This window comes from Candoia aspera, chromosome 2, assembly GCF_035149785.1.
Source record: "Candoia aspera isolate rCanAsp1 chromosome 2, rCanAsp1.hap2, whole genome shotgun sequence".
Lineage (NCBI taxonomy): Eukaryota > Metazoa > Chordata > Lepidosauria > Squamata > Boidae > Candoia > Candoia aspera.
Genome location: NC_086154.1, coordinates 139,285,580 through 139,304,448, shown reverse-complemented (window position 1 = coordinate 139,304,448; position 18,869 = coordinate 139,285,580). Strand labels below are relative to the sequence as shown.

Sequence of the window (18,869 nt, the reverse complement as noted above, 5' to 3'; positions counted from 1 at the left end):
AGGGCAAGTACAAGTAGCTCATTGCTCAAGATATGGCCTGATAGAAGCTGAAAGGATGTCCAGCTTTTGAAGTGGCCAGAAGCAAAAGGAGACTTCATTGCTGCAAAAGTTATGCGTGCTAGGGCTACGTGGAATGTCAAAACCATCACAGAGACAAACATGATGCTGTCAGACCAGCATTCTCAAGACTGAACATTGACATTCTGGGAATCAGCAAACAGCAAGGAACTGGAATAACCCTTGTACAGCCAGAAAGTTTTCCGACCTATGCGCATAATAAAAGATTTTGATTGGATTTTTTTACTGTGAGCAAGAATATCGTAGAAGAGATGGAGTAGCCATTAGTATCATCCAAAGGGTATCAGAGTTGGTGCTTAGGTACAATCCTCCTGAGTGATAAGAAAGTAGTCTCAGTTCAAGTCACGCTGATCAAAATGACAGCAGTTCAGGCCTATCCTCGAATCACGGATGAGAGGAAGTGAAAAAATAACTCTTTTTTTGTGGAGGCCATTCTAGGGTCTTGCCTCTGGAAGGGGGGATTAACTCCTCCAAGGCAACATGTTTAATGCTTTTAATGTTTTTCAGGTTGCTTTTAATGCTTTTTGTTATTTTAAAAAATTATTTCTCATACTGTTCTTTTTTAACTTTGTTTGCTGCCCAGAGTCACATATGTGAGGTGGGCAGCTGCATAAATTTACCAAATAAATAAACAGATGATGGTCTGCTTAATGTTTGTTAACTTATAACCTACCTTTGAATCATTTGTTTCCCTGGGGCATCAGTTTCTGAATTACACTTCCTTAAAGAAGTCAAGGACAGTATAGATGATTCTCTTGTTCTCATTTTACAGTAATCTTTTGAGATGGGTTAGAAAGTGAATGAGACACTAATTTTTAGACTTTTCTGCTACTTTTCTGCTCCCCTGTTTTTTTTTCCTTTAAACATTGCACTCTCAAAGCTTATACATACTTTTATGCCATTTTGGTTAGATTTGTTTCTGGGGGATATGAATAAGACTGCAGTATGGTTTGGTTTTGCATGATTGCAGCCAGGATCATTGGTAAACCATAGTTTAGGCCTTGGTGGATTGTACAAATGCAGTCAGTTCCATTTGATTCATTAAACTATGCTTAAGCAAACTGGTTTAATATAATTTATGAACCAGAAAACAGAGTGACAGAAAATCAGAGAAATCTGGTAACACTAATGTAGAAGAGTGTCTGTCTTAAAAATTCACACAAGTTGCATCATGAGTGCCAGCAAAAATTTATTCAGAGTGCCTGCCCGCTCCCCCAGTACTAAAAACATAACTGCAAAAACAGCTACACAAGCCTTGTGCTATAGATAAGAACGTTCTCTTGATTGCCTCTTTAGCATCACTTTGAATCAAATTCACATGACTGAATGTTGTGGAAACACTGAAATACCCTGGAGACGAGGCTTCAACCTCTGCAGTGAAATGAAAGAGATCACCTTCTTGTTATATTAAGAGAAACTATTGGAACACAATTAGGCTTTTTAAAATGCTGCAGGTGCAGCTTGCCTCCTCCTCGGATGAGAAACACGGCATGGTGAGCAGATGGCTTTACTTTTGTCTCATAGCGCAGCCTGTGCTCTTGTGGTCTGGGGATCCCACATCTCCAAATATAGTTTCAAAAATCTTTCACACAATAGGCATTGAACGGATGCTGGTGGTGGTAATTCAGCCTCCCTTCACTCACTGCTGGAGACAAAATGTTGAATGAAAGTCAAAAGTAGTGGTAGGAAGTATATATGGTCCTGGAATTGTTGAACTCTAACTCCCATCATTCCTCACCATTGGACCTGTTGGGAGCTGGATTTCACTAGTATCTGGAAAGCTGCCTATTGATCTAAAAGCAACAGAGTTTGGATTAAGGCTGGGAAGTGGGAGAACCTGCATTTCATGGTGGAACTCTTAAGTCATATTTTTTAATAGATTAAGAGAGTGACAGTTTGTAAGTCTTGGAAGCAACCAAGGGCTGTGATTTGTGAATTTTCTTAAGGCCCTTCTCCCTGGAATTTGAGCGCCAAGAACTATGGACCTGAAACAGCATATAATTTTGTAGATTTTTTGTCAGGTGCTACATTTCTTTGTCTCCACTAGACTAGAGCCTTTGAACCTGCAAGCAAAATCTTAAAATCCTCAGGTGAGGAATTTCCAAATACAGCTTTCCATGCAGGGAGTGGAGGAGGTGCCAGATGTGCTGAGAGTCCTTCTTGCCGCAGCATCAGAGTAACGTGCTATCTTTGTCAGGCATCATTTTTGAAGCAAAGTAGAGGGCTAGGACAAGACAGGCTTGAAATAGTTGCTTATAGGTGGCAAGACCAGGAACGTGGAGTCACCAGCCCCCAGAAGGTCTTCTGAAAAAGGAAAATGATGACTGTGACAAGAGAGAAACAGCAGAAGGGAAGGAAAGAACTGCCATGAGACAAAACAATACAAGAATTCCAGCTAATCACGTGCTTAGACCTGCGTCAGCAAGATCAGCCATATATTTTCTGGGGCTCCAACACAATCAAGAGCTCATCACCACAGTAATATTCCCAGAGCATCCAGCAAGGTTGAAGGCAGCATTGGAGAATCTTTGAATTGCAGGCCTCTTCCAGGATGGAGGAACTTGTTCTGGCTGTTGCTTCTCAGGCCCCTCAGGTCCTGGAGGCAACCCAGGATGGCCCAGACTTGAAAGATGATGCTTATCAATGGCTCTCAGATCCAGAATTTTCAACACTGTGTGCTGCAGAATACCCTTTGCAACTACTGATTTGAGGAGGAGGAGGAAAGGATTGCTTTAATTCCCTGCTGGTGAGCATCTCTGATTATTCTGTAAAGCAGAATCTTGCAATAAAACCTTACCCAACCTGGTGTCCACTAAATGTGCTGGACTACATATCCCATCATTCCCAATCAGAGCCAGCACACATGGTTGGCAACAGGTTGGGCTTATCTGCTGTTCTTGATGGACCTTTGATCTGATCCTTTTTCCTGTCCAGGGCTCCATAAATTGAAAAGGGATGAAGTGAAAATAAGACAATAAGAACTTCACAGCATTCATGTATCAATAACAAGCGCTTTTTTCACATATTGAAATGCCCCCAACATACAGCTAATGTGATATATTAATTTTTCTTTTTCTTTTTATTGTTTGGAGTATTTTAATGTTTTTGAGCCAAAAAGTGATTCAGGGGTAATACTTATAAATTAATGTAAGGAATAACGAGCCAATCCTTAACTGAATGCTTCCAGCCAAATTACATTGAGTTTTTTTTCCTGTTTTTTTCCCCTTCTAGTTTATATCTGAAAGCAGTAAATATTTGAAACTGCTGTGCTCTATTTTTTAACAATAACTACTATACTTTCCAAATAATAAGCAAATGGATATTCTGGGCCTCTATTTTCCTCAGTACTGATGAGATAGAACTTATTCAAGATAAGAGCCAATTTGGTGTAGTGGTTCAGGTGCTGACCTAGAAACCAGGAGACAGTGAGTTCTAGGCCTCCCTTAGGCATGAAAGCCAGCTGGATGACTTTGGGCCAGTCATTCTCTCAGCCCAGCCCACCTCACAGGTTGTTGTGGAGAAAATAGGAAGCAGGAGTATTAGGTATGTATACCACCTTAAGTTGACCAAAAATAAAAGCAGGTTAGAAATCAAATGCATATTTATTGATGGGCATGCATAGATACTGGCAAATAATGCTGGGAATAGATAATGCTGGGAAAGGAGAAAGAAAAGAGAAGAAGAGGACAGCCAGCAACAAGGTAGATGGACTCAGTTATGCTGGCAATGAGCGCACCGTTGAGAGACTTGAAAGAACAGGTAGGGATAGGTTGTCATGGAGAAGTTCTATCTATGTGGTTGCTACGAGTTGAAAACAACTTGATGGCATGTAACCAACCAACCAACCATCCAGTCAACAGATATGGGTTCAGATTACATCCACTGAGCTGCCATTAGCTATTGCCAATCCCAGCAGAGTTATAATCAGCTTTATAACAAGTTTATTTGCAAAATACTTCTGAAATCCCCCCCTTAATTGCAGAAGCTGGGATATAAGCCAGCTAGTGGGCCTGACCGTCTTCGAGTAAGAGACATTTTCATCATTAATGAAAAGGTGGCTGAAGAGTGAACCAAGGGCTTATTCTAACCCTGCAAGGTAGATTGCTTACTCACCTCCTTGAGTGGACAGTGGATCTGTGCATAATACTCCTGGCTATATAAGCATACTTGGATCCCTTGACCCAAACAGATGGATGCCCACATGATGATGTTCCAGACAGGGCTTCTTCTGTTATCATTGAGAACAAAGTTAAAGAACACTATGAAAACAAACAAAAGAAGGGTTAATTGTGCCTACTCCAACCACACTGAGCCAAGGAGATCTCTCAGTTACCAATTTGTGCGAACTCTCGTTTGCAGTAGGAATGTCCCTCTTCATTCCCAAATCTAAAGTATGTAACAGCAATTCCCATGTTACTTACAAGCAATATGCTTCATCCCTACTCCTATGGAAGATAAAGTAATTGGGAAAGAATTCTCAAGCAATGCCCTTGTATGTGGAGCTCCCTGCTCCTAGAACCTGGGCCATTTTTCTGTTCCTCTTGTAATGGAGTCCTGGTCAAGACTGAAGTCATGTCTAACCAAGTACTTGCCTCTGTTCTGGAACTGTAATTGGAATTCTAGAATTGGAAACTTTTGCTTTCCAGTTATTAGTCTTTGTTTTTGCTCTTTGCTCTTGCTTTTTAATTTGTAAAATTGTTCTCTCATGTCTGACATTATTTTCCCCGCCTGTTGGAATGAAGAACCTTATTTTTCTTAGGGAAGAAACACTGTTTATTCAGTCAATGACCTGCAAAATTTGAAAAAATATAACACCAAAGTAACTTTCTCAGGGAAGGAAAAGCAGCCTCCAACCTTACCATACAATGCATTGTCTGGGACAATCATACAATGCACATGGCTGGCTGGAGAATTCTGGGAGCTGAAGTCCACACATCTTAAAGTTGCCAAGATGGAGAAACTCTGGTCTGAGAGCAGGATAATGCCTCTAATCTTTCCATAGCCAGTCTTCCCCAACCTGGGAAGCTCTGCTCATTTAAGGCAAGCAACTCCCAGGATTCCTTAGCCAAAATGTCCAAAGGCTGTATTGACTGAGCATACTGGAAATTGTAATAAGAATAAATTTGGAGTACATGAGGTAGGTAAAGGCTGCCACAAGCATACAGGCAGCATAGTGTGGATATGTCTTCTTGTAATAAGGAACTCCACTGGTAGAGGGGCTTCCCTGCCCTCTTCTTTCAATGGGTCTCGGCATGTGGATTGTGCTCAGATGTATAAATGTATGTCACTATTAAACTCAGATGCTTCAGTATTGTGGTTGTGTGGCCAAAGAAACAAGAGTTTGACATTAGCTTTCTTAGAAGAACCCCAGAGTTTGCTACAGCTTAATATAGTTCAGATAAATCTGGGACAAATCCACCCCACCGGTGGCCAAAAAAAATGCATCAAGAGGGACGTGAGTGCATGCCACTTGGGGAGTGGGGAAAGCAGAGGAGGGTAGGGCAGAATGAAAGAAGGCCCACCAGGAGCACTCCATGCTACGCCATTTACTGACCTCCAAAGGTGATAAAAAGCACAAACATGACGGGATAGAAGAAGCCCAAGGTCAAGCTTATCACGTATTCATGGGTAGCCGCTGAGACAAGGAAGGCAAGGCAAATAGCTCCAGCTCGGGCTCTCCCTCCAATCAGCTGGAAGGGAAGGAGCCCAGTTGAGTCACAGACCCCATCTTGGTGTTCACTGATGAACCACAAAGGCTGGCGTAGAGAAATCACAGGCAGCAGGCTTACTTGATGGGGTAATGGAGGGTGGGTTTGGAAAGCCCATCAGCCCTTCGAGGTAGTTCAGACAAGAAACCAAAGCCATGAGTACTAACACCGCCTTTATTGTTGTAACAGAATCTTGCAAGTCTGGAAGCGCCTCTACTTTTACTTTCCAGAGAACTGGGGAGGGTCCCTCCTGAGATGCTTTTTCCACCCCCATTCCTGCTGTGGGCTGAGATCTCTCTTGCCCGACCACTGCCCTGGCTGCAGCTCTTCCCTGTCCCCAAACGTCATTCCCATAGCCCATTACAGCCTTACCTACCCACAGGAAATCTTGATAAATGTAGCAGTACAGCCAATCATGCACAATCACATTCCAGAACCGATAGTATGCGGAGAATGATGTGGAATTCCACCAGTCCTAGGCAGGGAGAATGGGACAAATAACGCAAAAGAGTCTGCATATTAAAAACACAGCAGTGCCAGTCTTGAAACTGGAACATCACCGCATTTTGGCAAGTAAAAGACAATCCACTCTAGATTGTCTGTGTACAAGTAGTCCTCGATTTATGACAGCAATTGGGACTGGAATTTCTGTTGCTAAACAATGCAGTTGTAAAGCATGACCACATCACTTAGAGATGGCAATCTGTGCAGTCCCTGTTGCTGTTGTTAACTGAATCCCATGATCATTAGGTGAGGAGACTTCCTGCCAGCTTCCCACAACCAAAGTCAGTAGGGAAGCCAGCAGAAAGTCGCAAGTCTCAGGCCAGCAGGCAGGCAAGTGGCTGCTGCCAGGTGGGGAAGGGAGTGAGGGGTGTGCTGCTATATGGGTCAGGGTTGGGGAGGGTGTGAGGGGGTGCGAGAGGTGCAGTGCAGGTTGGGGAGGGTGTGCAAGGGTGCAAAGGAGTGTGTGAGAGACATGGGTCAGAGGGGGTGTGAGGGTGTGAGGGTGCAAGGGGATGGGCGAGAGGCACGGCACAGGTTGGGAAGGGTGCAAGGGGGTGCATGAGAGGCGCAGTCAGCGGGGGTGCGTGGGGGTGCACTAGCAGTCAGCGCAGCATGAGTGCAGTGGGGCTGGGGCTGGGGCTGGGGCTTTTCAGGGATATCCCTGTGCAGAGGGACTGGGGGCATGGGTGGGGAAGGCTTGTGACTTTCCCTGCTGGCTTCCCCATTGACTTTCTGGGGAAGCTGGCAGGGAAGGCTGCAAATGGCAATCATGTGTTTGTGGCGTGCTGCAACCAGTCATAAATGTGAACTGGTTGCCAATTGCCCACATTGCAATCACGTGACCATGGGGGTGCTGGGACTGCCAGAAATCTTAGTACTGGTCAGTGCTGACATAACTTTGAAGGGTCGCTGAATGGTCGTAGGTTGAGGACTAGCTGTAATTCAGGGATTCACAATGAGGTATGAGTGGGCACCACAGTTATAGCCTCAAGAGACAGTCCTGATTGTCCTCCAATGAAAATAAAGCATTTTAAAAATCTGAAATCTTAGAAGATTAACCATTTTGCATAAAATGTTGTTAGGCTGCTGAAATTTTGTAAGATGTAATATGAGAATACTGGCTTCTCTTGAGATTTCAGTATTGTTACATGGGATCTTATGCAAAATTTCCAAAAATCTAATGGTATTTAAACATCTAATGTGTCAGGGCAGTCACGCTTTAAATAAGACACAGACTTACTTAGAGGATCTAAGGATTTTTGGGTTTATTTGAGCGGAGTACGTGCAAAGAAAAAGACGGGAATCCTTATGCGTTGACAGGTTGCCCTGTTTATACTTTGTTGGCGGACGTTGTGCTTCTTCGCCCTCGAGCCAGGACCTGATGGGTGCTTGGGATGGCGCTGTGTCAGTTGATGGGTGATTCTGGGATCTCCTTTGTCTCCCTGTCTTTGTCCGGACCCGGTGCGTCCCCTGGGGAAATGGGAAGGGGTTTTTCCCGGACCCTTCGATGGGCGTTAAGTCCAGTCTGATGGGCGCTCCCATTATGTTGGACATTCCTCTGCATACGTGTGTACCTGAGGGAGGTGTGGATGCATCCCCTAGGGGAATGGGGAGGCGTTTCCTCTATCTCTTGATGGGTGCTAGGTCCGGTCTGTGGGGCTTATCCATTGTGTTTGGGATTCCCTTTTGGATATGGGTGCTTGTGGGATGTATGAGTGATTTAGGGATTATGCTTATCCCTTCCTCTTACCTAATGTGCATGTTTCCTGTTGTGATGCACATATGCCTTGCAATGGGGAACATGACATGCTGCCCCCCAAAGAAAAGCTTAGGGTGCTGGTTTGGATGGGTATGCTTCATGAAAGTCCCTCATCAACCGTTTAGCTGAGACATGTTGAGCTTGGACCCACTCCGGGTGTGGGAAATGCCTCCATTTGACAAGGTATTGTAGTGTGCCCCTTTGCCTCCTGGAGTCAAGTATTTCTTGGATTTCAAAATGTTGTTGCCCATCTATCATAATGGGTGGGGGCGGGGGGGGGTTTCTGTGTGCCATTTTGAAGGGGTGGCTGGTTTCAGGAGGGCACAGTGGAAAACAGGGTGTATACACCTTAGATTGTGGGGTAAGTCCAGTTTGAAGGTGACTGGGTTGATGATTTCTGTGATGGGGAATGGTCCAATAAATTTGGGTGCCAGTTTCTTGGAGGGCTGTGGGGATTTGATGAACTTAGTGGAGAGGTAGACCCTATCTCCCACTTTGTAGTTCGGTTGCGCCGCCCTGTGATTGTCCACAAACCTCTTGTATGTTGCTTGTGCATCAGCCAGGGCCAGCTGGATGATGGGCCAAACTGTGCCCAGTTGCGCTGCCCAGTCATCTGGGGAACAGGGTGAGGTGTCTGGTTGAGGCAGTTCCGGGATTGGTACAAAGTCTCTGCCATAAGCTACCTTGAATGGAGTGTGACCTGTGCTTTGGTGTACCGCGTTGTTGTAGGCCACCTCTGCAAAGGGGAGCAGGTCCACCCAATTGTCCTGTTGGTAGTTAATGAATGCCCGCAGGAACTGCTCCAGGGTGGAGTTGAGGATCTCCGTAGAGCCGTCTGTGTGGAGGTGCCAAGCTGTTGAGAGTGCTTGCTTGGTGCCAATGAGGTTTAGAAATTCCCTCCAGAACCTGGAGGTGAATTGTGTGCCCCTATCTGTCACCAACCGGTAGGGGGCGCCGTGGATTTTGTAGATGTGGGTGAGGAACAGGCGTGCCAGCTGTTGCGCAGAGGGGATGGATGCGCAGGGTATGAAATATGCCTGTTTGGAAAAATAGTCTTTTACCACCCAGATGACGGTTTTTCTTTGGCTGGGTGGCAGGTCGACTATAAAGTCCATGGAAATCTCCTCCCAGGGACATGAGGGGCTCGCCACTTTCTGCAGCAGTCCTTGGGGTTTCCCCACCTTCCGTTTTGACCTTGCACATGTGGGGCAGGCCGTGACGTATTCCTTGACGTCTTTTCTTAGTGTGGGCCACCAGAATTGCCTCCTAACTAAGTGTAGGGTTTTAACAAACCCAAAATGTCCAGCCATTTTATCATCATGGGAGCGTTTTAAAACCTCCGCTCTCACTGATTCGGGTACGTATAGGGTTTTTTGTTTCCAGGCAAGCCCATTCGTAATAGACACATGGTGTTGGTTGTTTTGCAACCATGTATCTTTTTCGAGGGCTTGCGCGAGTCTTTGTTGCCAGTCCTGTGAAACTGACCTGCATTTCCCTCCGTTCGCCGCTGGTGGTTGTGCTGAGGTGCGTTGGGTTTTGGTCTGGCTGCGTGTGACAGCAGGACAGCCCAGCTGTGTGTCTGTCCACACCATCCCCACAATGTCCTGTGCCTGGCCCGCATCTTGAGGCCATCAGGAGAGGGCATCCGCCAGGAAGTTTTTTCTCCCTGGGATGAACTTTAGTTTGAAATTGAACCTGCTGAAAAATTGCGCCCAGTGTACTTGCTTTGGGCTGAGGCGTTTCGGGGTGCTGAAAGCCTCCAGGTTCTTGTGGTCAGTCTAAACCTCGAAGGGGCAGGGGGCCCCTTCTAAGAGGTGCCTCCATGTTTCCAGGGCTGCCTTGACTGCGAACGCCTCCTTCTCCCACACGTGCCATCTCCGTTCCATTTCAGAAAACTTGCGGGAGAGGTACGCGCAGGGCTTCAGCTGATTGTCAAAATCGTGCTGAAGAAGGAGCGCTCCTATAGAGAAATCTGAGGCGTCCACTTGCACAACGAAAGGTCTGGTAGGGTCGGGATGCTGTAACGCTGGCTCTGCCGTGAAGAGGCTTTTTAGGTGCTTGAAAGCCATTTGACAATCAGCTGTCCAGTTTAGTAGCGCCCCCGGGTTTCAAGATTTTCGGGTGTCTCCTAGGCCCTTTGTCTGGAGGAGGTTAGTCAGGGGCAGCACAATTTCTGCTAGCCCCTGGATGAAACCCCTGTAGAAATTCGTGAACCCCAGGAAACTTTGAAGTTGTCTCCTTGTGCGTGGGTGTTCCCACGCTAGTATGGCCTGGACCTTGCTGGGGTCCATTTCTATCCCCCTTGCCGAGATCCGATAGCCCAGGTAATCGATTTGTTCCTTGTGGAACTCACACTTGGAGAGCTTGGCGTATAGCTCTGCCTTGCAGAGCTTTGTGAGCACTGATTTTACAAGGCGCTCATGCTCGGCTTCGTTCTCAGAATAGATCAAAACATCATCGAGGTAAACGAGCACCCCCTTAAACAAATGGTCGTGCAAGACCTCGTTGATTAGCTGCATGAACACTCCCGGTGCCCCAGCCAACCCAAAAGGCAGTACCCGGTATTGGAACGACCCCAGCGGGCAATTGAAGGCCGTCTTCCATTCGTCCCCCTCCTTTATTCGAATCCGGAAGTAGGCTTCCCTGAGGTCTAATTTAGTGAAGATTTTACCCTTTGCGAGGTGGGCTAGGATGTCTTTTATTATGGGTAGGGGATATTTATTTGATACGGACACGGCCTTGAGCCCACGGTAATCTGTGCAGAGTCGGAGGGACCCGTCCTTCTTTTCCCTAAAGAGCACTGGGGCTCCGACTGGTGAGTTAGCCGGTTCAATAAACCCCCGCTCCAAATTCTTGTCGATAAAGTCCCTGAGTGCCGCCAACTCCCTTTGGGTCATGGCATAGATTTTTGGCTTTGGTAAAGTTGCCCCCGGGATCAGGTCGATGGTGCAGTCCGTTTTTCTATGGGGGGGGGGGGAGTTTGTCAGCCTCCTTTTCACTGAAGACGTCTGCAAAGTTTGCATATCTGGCTGGCAGGCCTTTCGGGGTTGCTGCCTCCCAGTGCATTAATGTCGTGGTCGCCCTCCCTATTGCAGTGCGGGGAATCCGGTCCCCTGTGGGTGCTTTGTACCCCCTGTCCGAAAAGGTGATCTCTCTTGTTGTCCAATTTATTTGGGGGTTGTGATGCACCAGCCACGGGATTCCTAATATGAGTAGAGGTTTTCCCACCGGTGCCATGATGAAAGGGAGGCTTTCTTTGTGGTCGCTGAGCCTCACTACAACTTTCTCTGTGTGTTGGGTGACCGGGCCCCCTCCCGCTGCTGTTCCATCCAACTGCGTGAACACCAAATGGTGCTGAGGTGGATAGCAGCAGAGGTTAAGCGTGGCCACCAGGTCTGGGTGCATGAGGCATTTCGAGCAACCCGAGTCTATCAGTGTCCACACCTTCTCTGTTTTCCCCCCATGGGACAGGGTGACCCTCACATATAGGGTAGGACAGTTCTCACTCACCCCAAAGTCATCGCGCCCTTTGTTGTTCTCCACCTGTCTTTTGGCGCTCTTTAAGGCAGGTGGCTTGCATTTCCCGCCGGTTCTTCGCTTCCACTTTCTTCGTCAGTAGTGATGTCAGGGAATTCCCTTGTCAAAGTTTCCCCTTTTGCAGTTGGTTTTTTCTTTGGTATTTGGGTAGGTTTGTTTGTAACCTTTCCCAGGCTGTCTCTTGCCTTTACTTTCGGGCACATTGCTGCTTTGTGGTTTGCCTCTCCACACTTGAAGCACTGCCCCTGGGCAAACCTCCACTCTCGTTCCTCCCCCCTGGGTCGAGATGCCGGTGTCGCTGGGATGCCACTGGATCGGGGTCCCCTTGCTGTTGCTGCGGCCTGTAGGGACCTCTGGACATGCTGAAAGGTTTCCTGAGCATTTTCTGCCTTCCCCGTGAGCCAAATCCATTCGCAGAGGGTGGAGGGGTCATCCCGGTTTAGCGCTCATTTCAGGATGGTCAAGTTCAGCCCCTCCTTGAACTTTTCCGTGAGTGTAGATTGTGACCAGTTCCGTACTTTGCCCGCAAGTGCTTGGAACTCGCTGGCGTAGTCAGCCACGGAGCGTTGTCCTTGCCTGAGTTCACGTAGTGCTCTCTTTGCCGTTTCGGTCTCGAGGGGGTCTCGGAAGTGGGAGTCCAGAGCACTGAGGAAGTCGTCCACGTGTGTGAGCTCTGGGGTGTCTGCCTGGCATAGGTGGACGTACCAGTCAGCCGCCCTCCCTCTGAGTTTATTTGCGATGGCGTTGATTTTTCCCTGTTCCGTCCGGAAGCAGGGTCCATATTCAGCCATGTAGTTCTTCGCGTTGATCAGGAAGAATGACAGTGTGGCTGGGTCGCCATTGAATCTCGCCGCGAGGTCTCTTATGGGTGGGCTCCAGGGTACCTCCGGGCGCATGGTTCTTCCCCTCTCCTGTATGAGGCTGTAGTCCCGATGTGTGGAATCCCTCAACGAGGCTCCAGGTGGCGTCGGCTCTGTATCCGCTCATCTCCAGCCTCTCCCCAGCGGCGTCCTGCGGGAAAGGGGGGGTGGGGGAAAAACCCTCTCCCAGGCAACCCTGCCTGGTGCGCTCCAGCGTGGTTGGCATTCTCCTCCCATGCTGCGTCTTGCCATTGTAGCCACCAGGTTTCGGGGTCAAGCGGGGTTGGGGACGAGTTCCTGCCGCTCCGTTTGCACTCACCCCGTTCGCGGTCTCCGCGTTCCAGCGCTAGTTCCACGAGTAGCCGCTCAATCCTGTCCAGGCGCGCTTCCGTGGCTCCACAGCATGCGTTCTCCGGGGCGCTTTCCGCAGCTTGCTCGCTACGCCGGCGACTTCTCCCGCTCGCTGTGGGTGTGTGCCATTTCTCCCCCGCCGCTCCGACCCTCACGGGCAGGGATTCCCCCGTCGCGTCGAGGGTGACCCATCCCGCTGGCGACTCACCGGTGGTCCCCCAGGTAACGTTGCGGCTTGGTTCTTCTCCCGCCGGGCATCCGCTGGCTCCTTCCGAAAGGTTGAGGATGCTGTCACTGGTTCCTGGGTCGCGGCTGTGTTGCACCTGGTGTCGTCTCATCGCTGCGTTGTTCCCTCACAGAAAAAAAAAATTCTGGAAAGGTGCTAGCAAGGAAAAATTTTGTATGATTCCCGTCTTTATGTCAGGGCAGTCACACTTTAATTAAGATGCAGACTCACTTAGAGGATCTAAGGATTTCTGGGTTTATTTGAGCGGAGTACGTGCAAAGAAAAAGACGGGAATCCTTATGCGTTGACAGGTTGCCCTGTTTATACTTTGTTGGCGGACTTTGTGCTTCTTCGCCCTCGAGCCAGGACCTGATGGGTGCTTGGGACGGCGCTGTGTCAGTTGATGGGTGATTCTGGGATCTCCTTTGTCTCCCTGTCTTTGTCCGGACCCGGTGCGTCCCCTGGGGAAATGGGAAGGGGTTTTTCCCGGACCCTTCGATGGGCGTTAAGTCCAGTCTGATGGGCGCTCCCATTACGTTGGACATTCCTCTGCATACGTGTGTACCTGAGGGAGGTGTGGATGCATCCCCTAGGGGAATGGGGAGGCGTTTCCTCTATCTCTTGATGGGTGCTAGGTCTGGTCTGTGGGGCTTATCCATTGTGTTTGGGATTCCCTTTTGGATATGGGTGCTTGTGGGATGTATGAGTGATTTAGGGATTATGCTTATCCCTTCCTCTTACCTAATGTGCATGTTTCCCGTTGTGATGCACATATGCCTTGCAACGGGGAACATGACGTAATGTTTTTGTGAACTAGCAAGATTTCAGCCATTGGGAGAATACGAATGGACTACCATGTGGGATCTTGCAATGTCCTTTGGAACATGTTGTTGATCTCTCTTATAATTAGTACCGAAACATACCTGTTTCTACAGGCAGTCCTTGTTTAGTGACCACAATTGAGACCGACAACTTGGACATTTAGCAAAGAGGTCACTAAGTGAAACTGACTGTCCTATTTATTTATTTATTTGTCAAATTTATATGGCCACCCATCTCACCTAGGTGGTGTAAAATAAAACCAAGACTTAAAACATTTTACAAACCCATTAAAACCGTAAGCATGGATAAAACATGCTTACAATCTTTCTACAGCTTTCCTTTGCTTTACAGACCTGCAAAGGTCGTAAATGCAAGGATTGGTCGTAAAGTTACTTCATCATCATTGTAACTGCAAACGGTTGCTAGATGAAGACTATCTGTAATTATTACTTGATTACAAGTAGTGGGATACATAGGGACTTAATGTCGGCTTCTTCGGTAGAACTGCTTTAGCGTGTTGAAATTTGGTTTAGTTTTAGAAGCATAAAGGCTCAGAGCTCTTTGCAAAGTTTTTCAAGCTATCCTTCATGGAGTTGCCAATGGACTTTTCAGGGATATCATGTGGAATGAAATCCAACCCTCACCCTATGTCTTCCTTGCACCCCGCCCCCCCACTCCTGTCATCACCTTGTAGAAACCACGGTCTGCAAAGCGTAGCATCTCAGCAAAGCAGTTTGACCAGCACTGCATGAATAAATAGAAGCCCAGGAGCAGAAGAACTATCCCTGAATGAGAGAAGTGAAGAAAAACATCAGTCCTTCCCACTTTGGGGAGAGAAGAGAAATTAAAAATAAATTACTGTTACAGATTTAAGACTGACAACTGCACATGAAACTTATTTAACCCTTGCCTCTTAGGTTAGTATTCTAGTAGAAGAAGAGCAGAATGGCCTTGCCTGTATGATTTTTACTCTCCTGTTGGAATACAGGTAGTCCTCATTTAGCAACTGCCTTGTTTAGTGACCATTCACAGTTACAACAGTGATGAAAAAGTAACTTTGCAACCAATCCTTGCATTTATGACCTTTGCAGGTCTGTAAAGCAAAGGAAAATTGAAGTAAGATCACCATATGTCATGGTTCATTTAGTGACTTTGTTTAATGACCAATTTGCCAGTCCCAATTGTGGTTGCTAAATGAGGACTATCTATGTCATAGAACTACCATGGTACTGTGTAACTTGAGGTGATCACTTTTTTTGTTATGTACCTATTTTTAATTAAGGTTGTAGCCTAGATTGTCTAAGATTCAGACACCTGTAAAATGATGTCTTCCAGATGTGTGAGGCTACCATTATTATTATTATTATTATATTATTATTATTATATTTTTATCCCACCTTTTTATATATAACTCAAGGCAGCGAATATACCTAATATTCCTGCCTCCTATTTTCCCCACAACAACAACCCTGTAAGGTAGGTTGGGCTGAGAGAGAGTGACTGGCCCAAAGTCCCCCAGCCACCATTCATGCCTCAGGCAGACCTAGAACTCACTGTCTCCTGGTTTCTAGGCCAGGACCTGGACCACTACACCCAACTGGCTCTCGTTCCCAACATGCCTGCAGAGTATCCGGAGCCAGGCAGCTGGTGTAGTTTGATCTGAAGGCAGTGGTCGGGTCAAGTCATTCTGGACTGATCCCAATGTAATACATCTATGAGTGGTTTTAGCTGTGGACTGAGGGAAAATGTCTTCACCTTTATACAAGGAAGGAGGACTCCTTAAATACAAGTCAACCTTTTTCAGAGGCAGAGAAGAGGCTACAGTCAAATTACCAAAAGGTGTAGATTGCAGACAGACTGCTAAAATTATATTTTTATAATTACCCCCACACACACTCACATGTGACCAGAATATATGAATTGCACAATAATTAAGATATATTATGAAAATGCAGAATTATATTCTGTCATTTCCCCAACCACTTTGCATTATGCATTCTTCTCATCTTGCCGAAGGAGAAAGTCCTGTACAGAATTCTTAAGCTGTATGATCTGACAATTGGCCCTGTGATTTAGCAGCAGCTAAGCTGACTCCTGTGGTTTCAACAGCCCATTGCCAACTGCCTTGCAAACTTATCTTTACAACCAGGACTAGAAAACTGCTTTTCAGAAGTAAATTAAGATAATATTTTTGGCAAGTAGAATTTTATGAGCAGCACCACATTCTCCAGCTTTTCCCCACATCTACAGGATTTTTGCATACCCATTATTGCAAGGCAAGATGATGAAGATGGTGGACTTTGGGAGTTGTGAATGGGACAGTGGAAAGGGACAGGGAACACAGCACGTGGAGGATAACTGAAGCAGAAGCTGAAGAGAGGAATAAGTGAGAGGTTGCTAAAGTGCTTTTACAGGAAATAGGATCATCCAGCAATGAATTTATAAAGACTTGATTGCCTGACTTCTGGTCCATTTCACATATTTTCATCATGAATAAAAAAAGCAGCTTGCCAGACCTGCCTCATCATTTACAGACAGTACAAACCACGTATACCTTGGGCTATGGGAAGGGGTCACTCTTTAGCTGCTAGTACGTCTCACTTCACTTTCTCTGATGTGATAAACCAGCCTGGCTTCCTTTGCGGCTCCCATTTCTTCCACTGAATGAGGCCCTGGACCTCTGCCCCAAAGTCCCAGTCCCATAGCATTACTGCTCAGTCCCATTTCTCCGATGAAACCATTGCCTCTTCCACATACCAGGTACTGTTGTGTGGAGGATAGAGAGCACCAGGCTATTGATGTGGAAGGGCTGCTTATGCATGTTGTTGAACAGAGGGATGGTGAAATATTCTAGGATGAAATTCATATAAAAGATACACGCCAGGAACTGTAGGAGAGAGAGAGAAAACTCTACCTTAGTGAAGTTAGGCTTGGGGGTGTGGCCAGTTTCTTGGGCATCTGCTGGCATCTCGATGCTCTGGCAAGGCATGACAGTTGCCAGTCCTCAGCTCTGACTAAAAGCAACTTTCTTCTGGTCTAGGATCTCAGAAGCTGGATGGAGCTGCTGTCTTCTCCTACAGTGCCCAACACCAGCCCCTCTTTTGTTTAGTTTTAGTTATCTGTCACCACTTTCTGAGTGGTTCTAAATTCTACCAGCTCTGCTCTCTTTCAAACCATTTTTTCCTTTTTCCTTTTGTTCTTAACTTTTCTGTTGGAGATAGTTTAAAATATGTACATTGTATTCTCTGAGGGATAATGGTCCCTTTTGCGTCAAAGTTGACTCAGGAGAAACATTATAATTCACTCACTCACTCACTCACTCACTCATGGCTAGAGAACTCTGGGAAATTTAAATGGCGGCCTTTAGCCACTCAGGGCTTCTTAACAAATTATTGCTATTAATTGTTAAATAAATAAATACATAAATTTATAATTGATAATACATTAATAATAATCAATAATAATAAATTAATAAATTAAAATCAATAAATCTAAATCATAAACAAACAAATAAATAAATAAATTGTTAGGTAATAAATAAGTAATTATTGTTACCTTGGCCAGCTAAGACATCTTGGGTTCCCAGTCCAGCTAAGACTTATGGGAAAATCCAATATTCCCCAAGCACACTTCTCATCCATAGAGAGGCCAGATAAAACCAATCAGCCAATGGACACTTAATGTGTCTCTCTCACCTTAGCCAAATTTTGGATGACGTAACTCCAGCGGATGTATGGGTCCCTATGAGGAAAAGAGTAGGGATTGGGTTGAGATATGGTAAGAGTGCAGTTCCTTTTCCCTGGGAAACACAAGGGTTACACCATTGCTCAGGAAAAAGGAGGGCATGGGCTACAGATCCTGCAGCCTGTTTTGCCCACTTTTTTTCTGCGAGAGCTGACAACCCAGGAAGCCCATAAAGATGTGGGATGTGCGAGGACTTACCTTGGATAGCTCTCTCTGTATAGCAGACAAGGGCAGAAGAGAAAATACAGGTAGGCTGAGAATTCAGGCGGGCGCATCTTCCCTGGAGTGGAGGGAAAGAAACAGAGGAATAGTTGACGGTACAGAGAGACAGGTAGAGAGGCAACAGTTTGTGTTGTACCTGAAGAAATGGATGCCCTGGAGCACACATGATGCCTCTCGGCTTCCCATTTCAGCAGGAAGAATGCAGAGCTTTATGTGTACACCATGATACTTCCTGTGTACGAAAAGCAGCTGCAAAAAGCCCACTATAGTTAAGGTGTGATACCGGATGCAGAATTCAGCCTTCTGAAAAACTGTCTCCATTGGTACACAAAAGCAACTACTGCATGTGTTCACAAGGATATGTGTAAGAAAGTGCTATCACTGAATGCTTACACTGTATGTCAGATTTTTTTTTTAATTTTGTGAGCTGCTTTGCATGCTGATAGGACAGATAATTCAAATAAATAGATAAATAATAATTCTCACATGCTCGGGGATGGGGCTCTGCAGCTCTTCATTCAAAAGGAAGTCTGGGAGGTAGGGGAGATTGTGATTTGGTGAGTGATGTGGAGAGATATACTTGACCCAGGCAAGAAGTTCCCTTTGCTTTGCATCAGTATAACTTTTCTTAGTATTTTGCTGTACTTACAATCTACTTACAACATCTACCATACCCAATCACTGACAATATTGCCTGGGATAATGGAAATTGTAGTCCAATAGCACCTCAGCAATCTTTGAGAAAGAGAAAGGCTGTGATAGCAATTAGCATGTGGAGGCCAATGCTTGGATGACCATCTTGTGCTGCAGCTAAGATGCTGCGACTCAGTTTAGGGACTGTGGGTGAGTCTTGTAGCCGTCTTAATCATCACTGAGGGCCTCCAAGTCAAACTCACCATCTTGGACCCTGGCATGGAGAAGAGGAGGCATGGATTCTCGCAGAAATGAGTAGGTTTTCATCAGGAACCGGACCTATGCAGAAGGGGGAAATGAGCCGTGAAACAGCATAAAGTTGAGTCATGTTGTTAGGTATCCTTGCAGAGGACTTGAGTATTCTG

General features: G+C 46.3%; 1 protein-coding gene across 5 annotated transcripts in view; it reads right to left on the bottom strand.

Annotated features, from left to right (window-relative positions):
• Positions 1-1,250: 1,250 nt before the first annotated feature.
• SOAT2 (sterol O-acyltransferase 2) overlaps positions 1,251-18,869 on the bottom strand; it is a 33,626-nt gene continuing 16,007 nt past the window's right edge. For 2 of the 5 annotated variants that reach the window (XM_063293863.1, XM_063293862.1), the window contains exons 8-16: positions 18,708-18,783; positions 17,788-17,869; positions 17,541-17,586; positions 16,603-16,732; positions 14,533-14,630; positions 6,163-6,261; positions 5,633-5,768; positions 4,192-4,337; positions 1,251-2,382 (exon numbers count right to left, since the gene is read on the bottom strand). In XM_063293863.1, the coding sequence (XP_063149933.1) occupies positions 2,332-2,382; positions 4,192-4,337; positions 5,633-5,768; positions 6,163-6,261; positions 14,533-14,630; positions 16,603-16,732; positions 17,541-17,586; positions 17,788-17,869; positions 18,708-18,783 (864 nt within the window). In that variant the 3' untranslated portion in view covers positions 1,251-2,331. Of the gene's footprint in view, positions 2,383-4,191; positions 4,338-5,632; positions 5,769-6,158; positions 6,262-13,185; positions 13,485-14,532; positions 14,631-16,602; positions 16,733-17,540; positions 17,587-17,787; positions 17,870-18,707; positions 18,784-18,869 lie in introns of those variants that run through there. The other 3 variants (XM_063293864.1, XR_010067236.1, XM_063293865.1) reach the window with 3 other exon arrangements.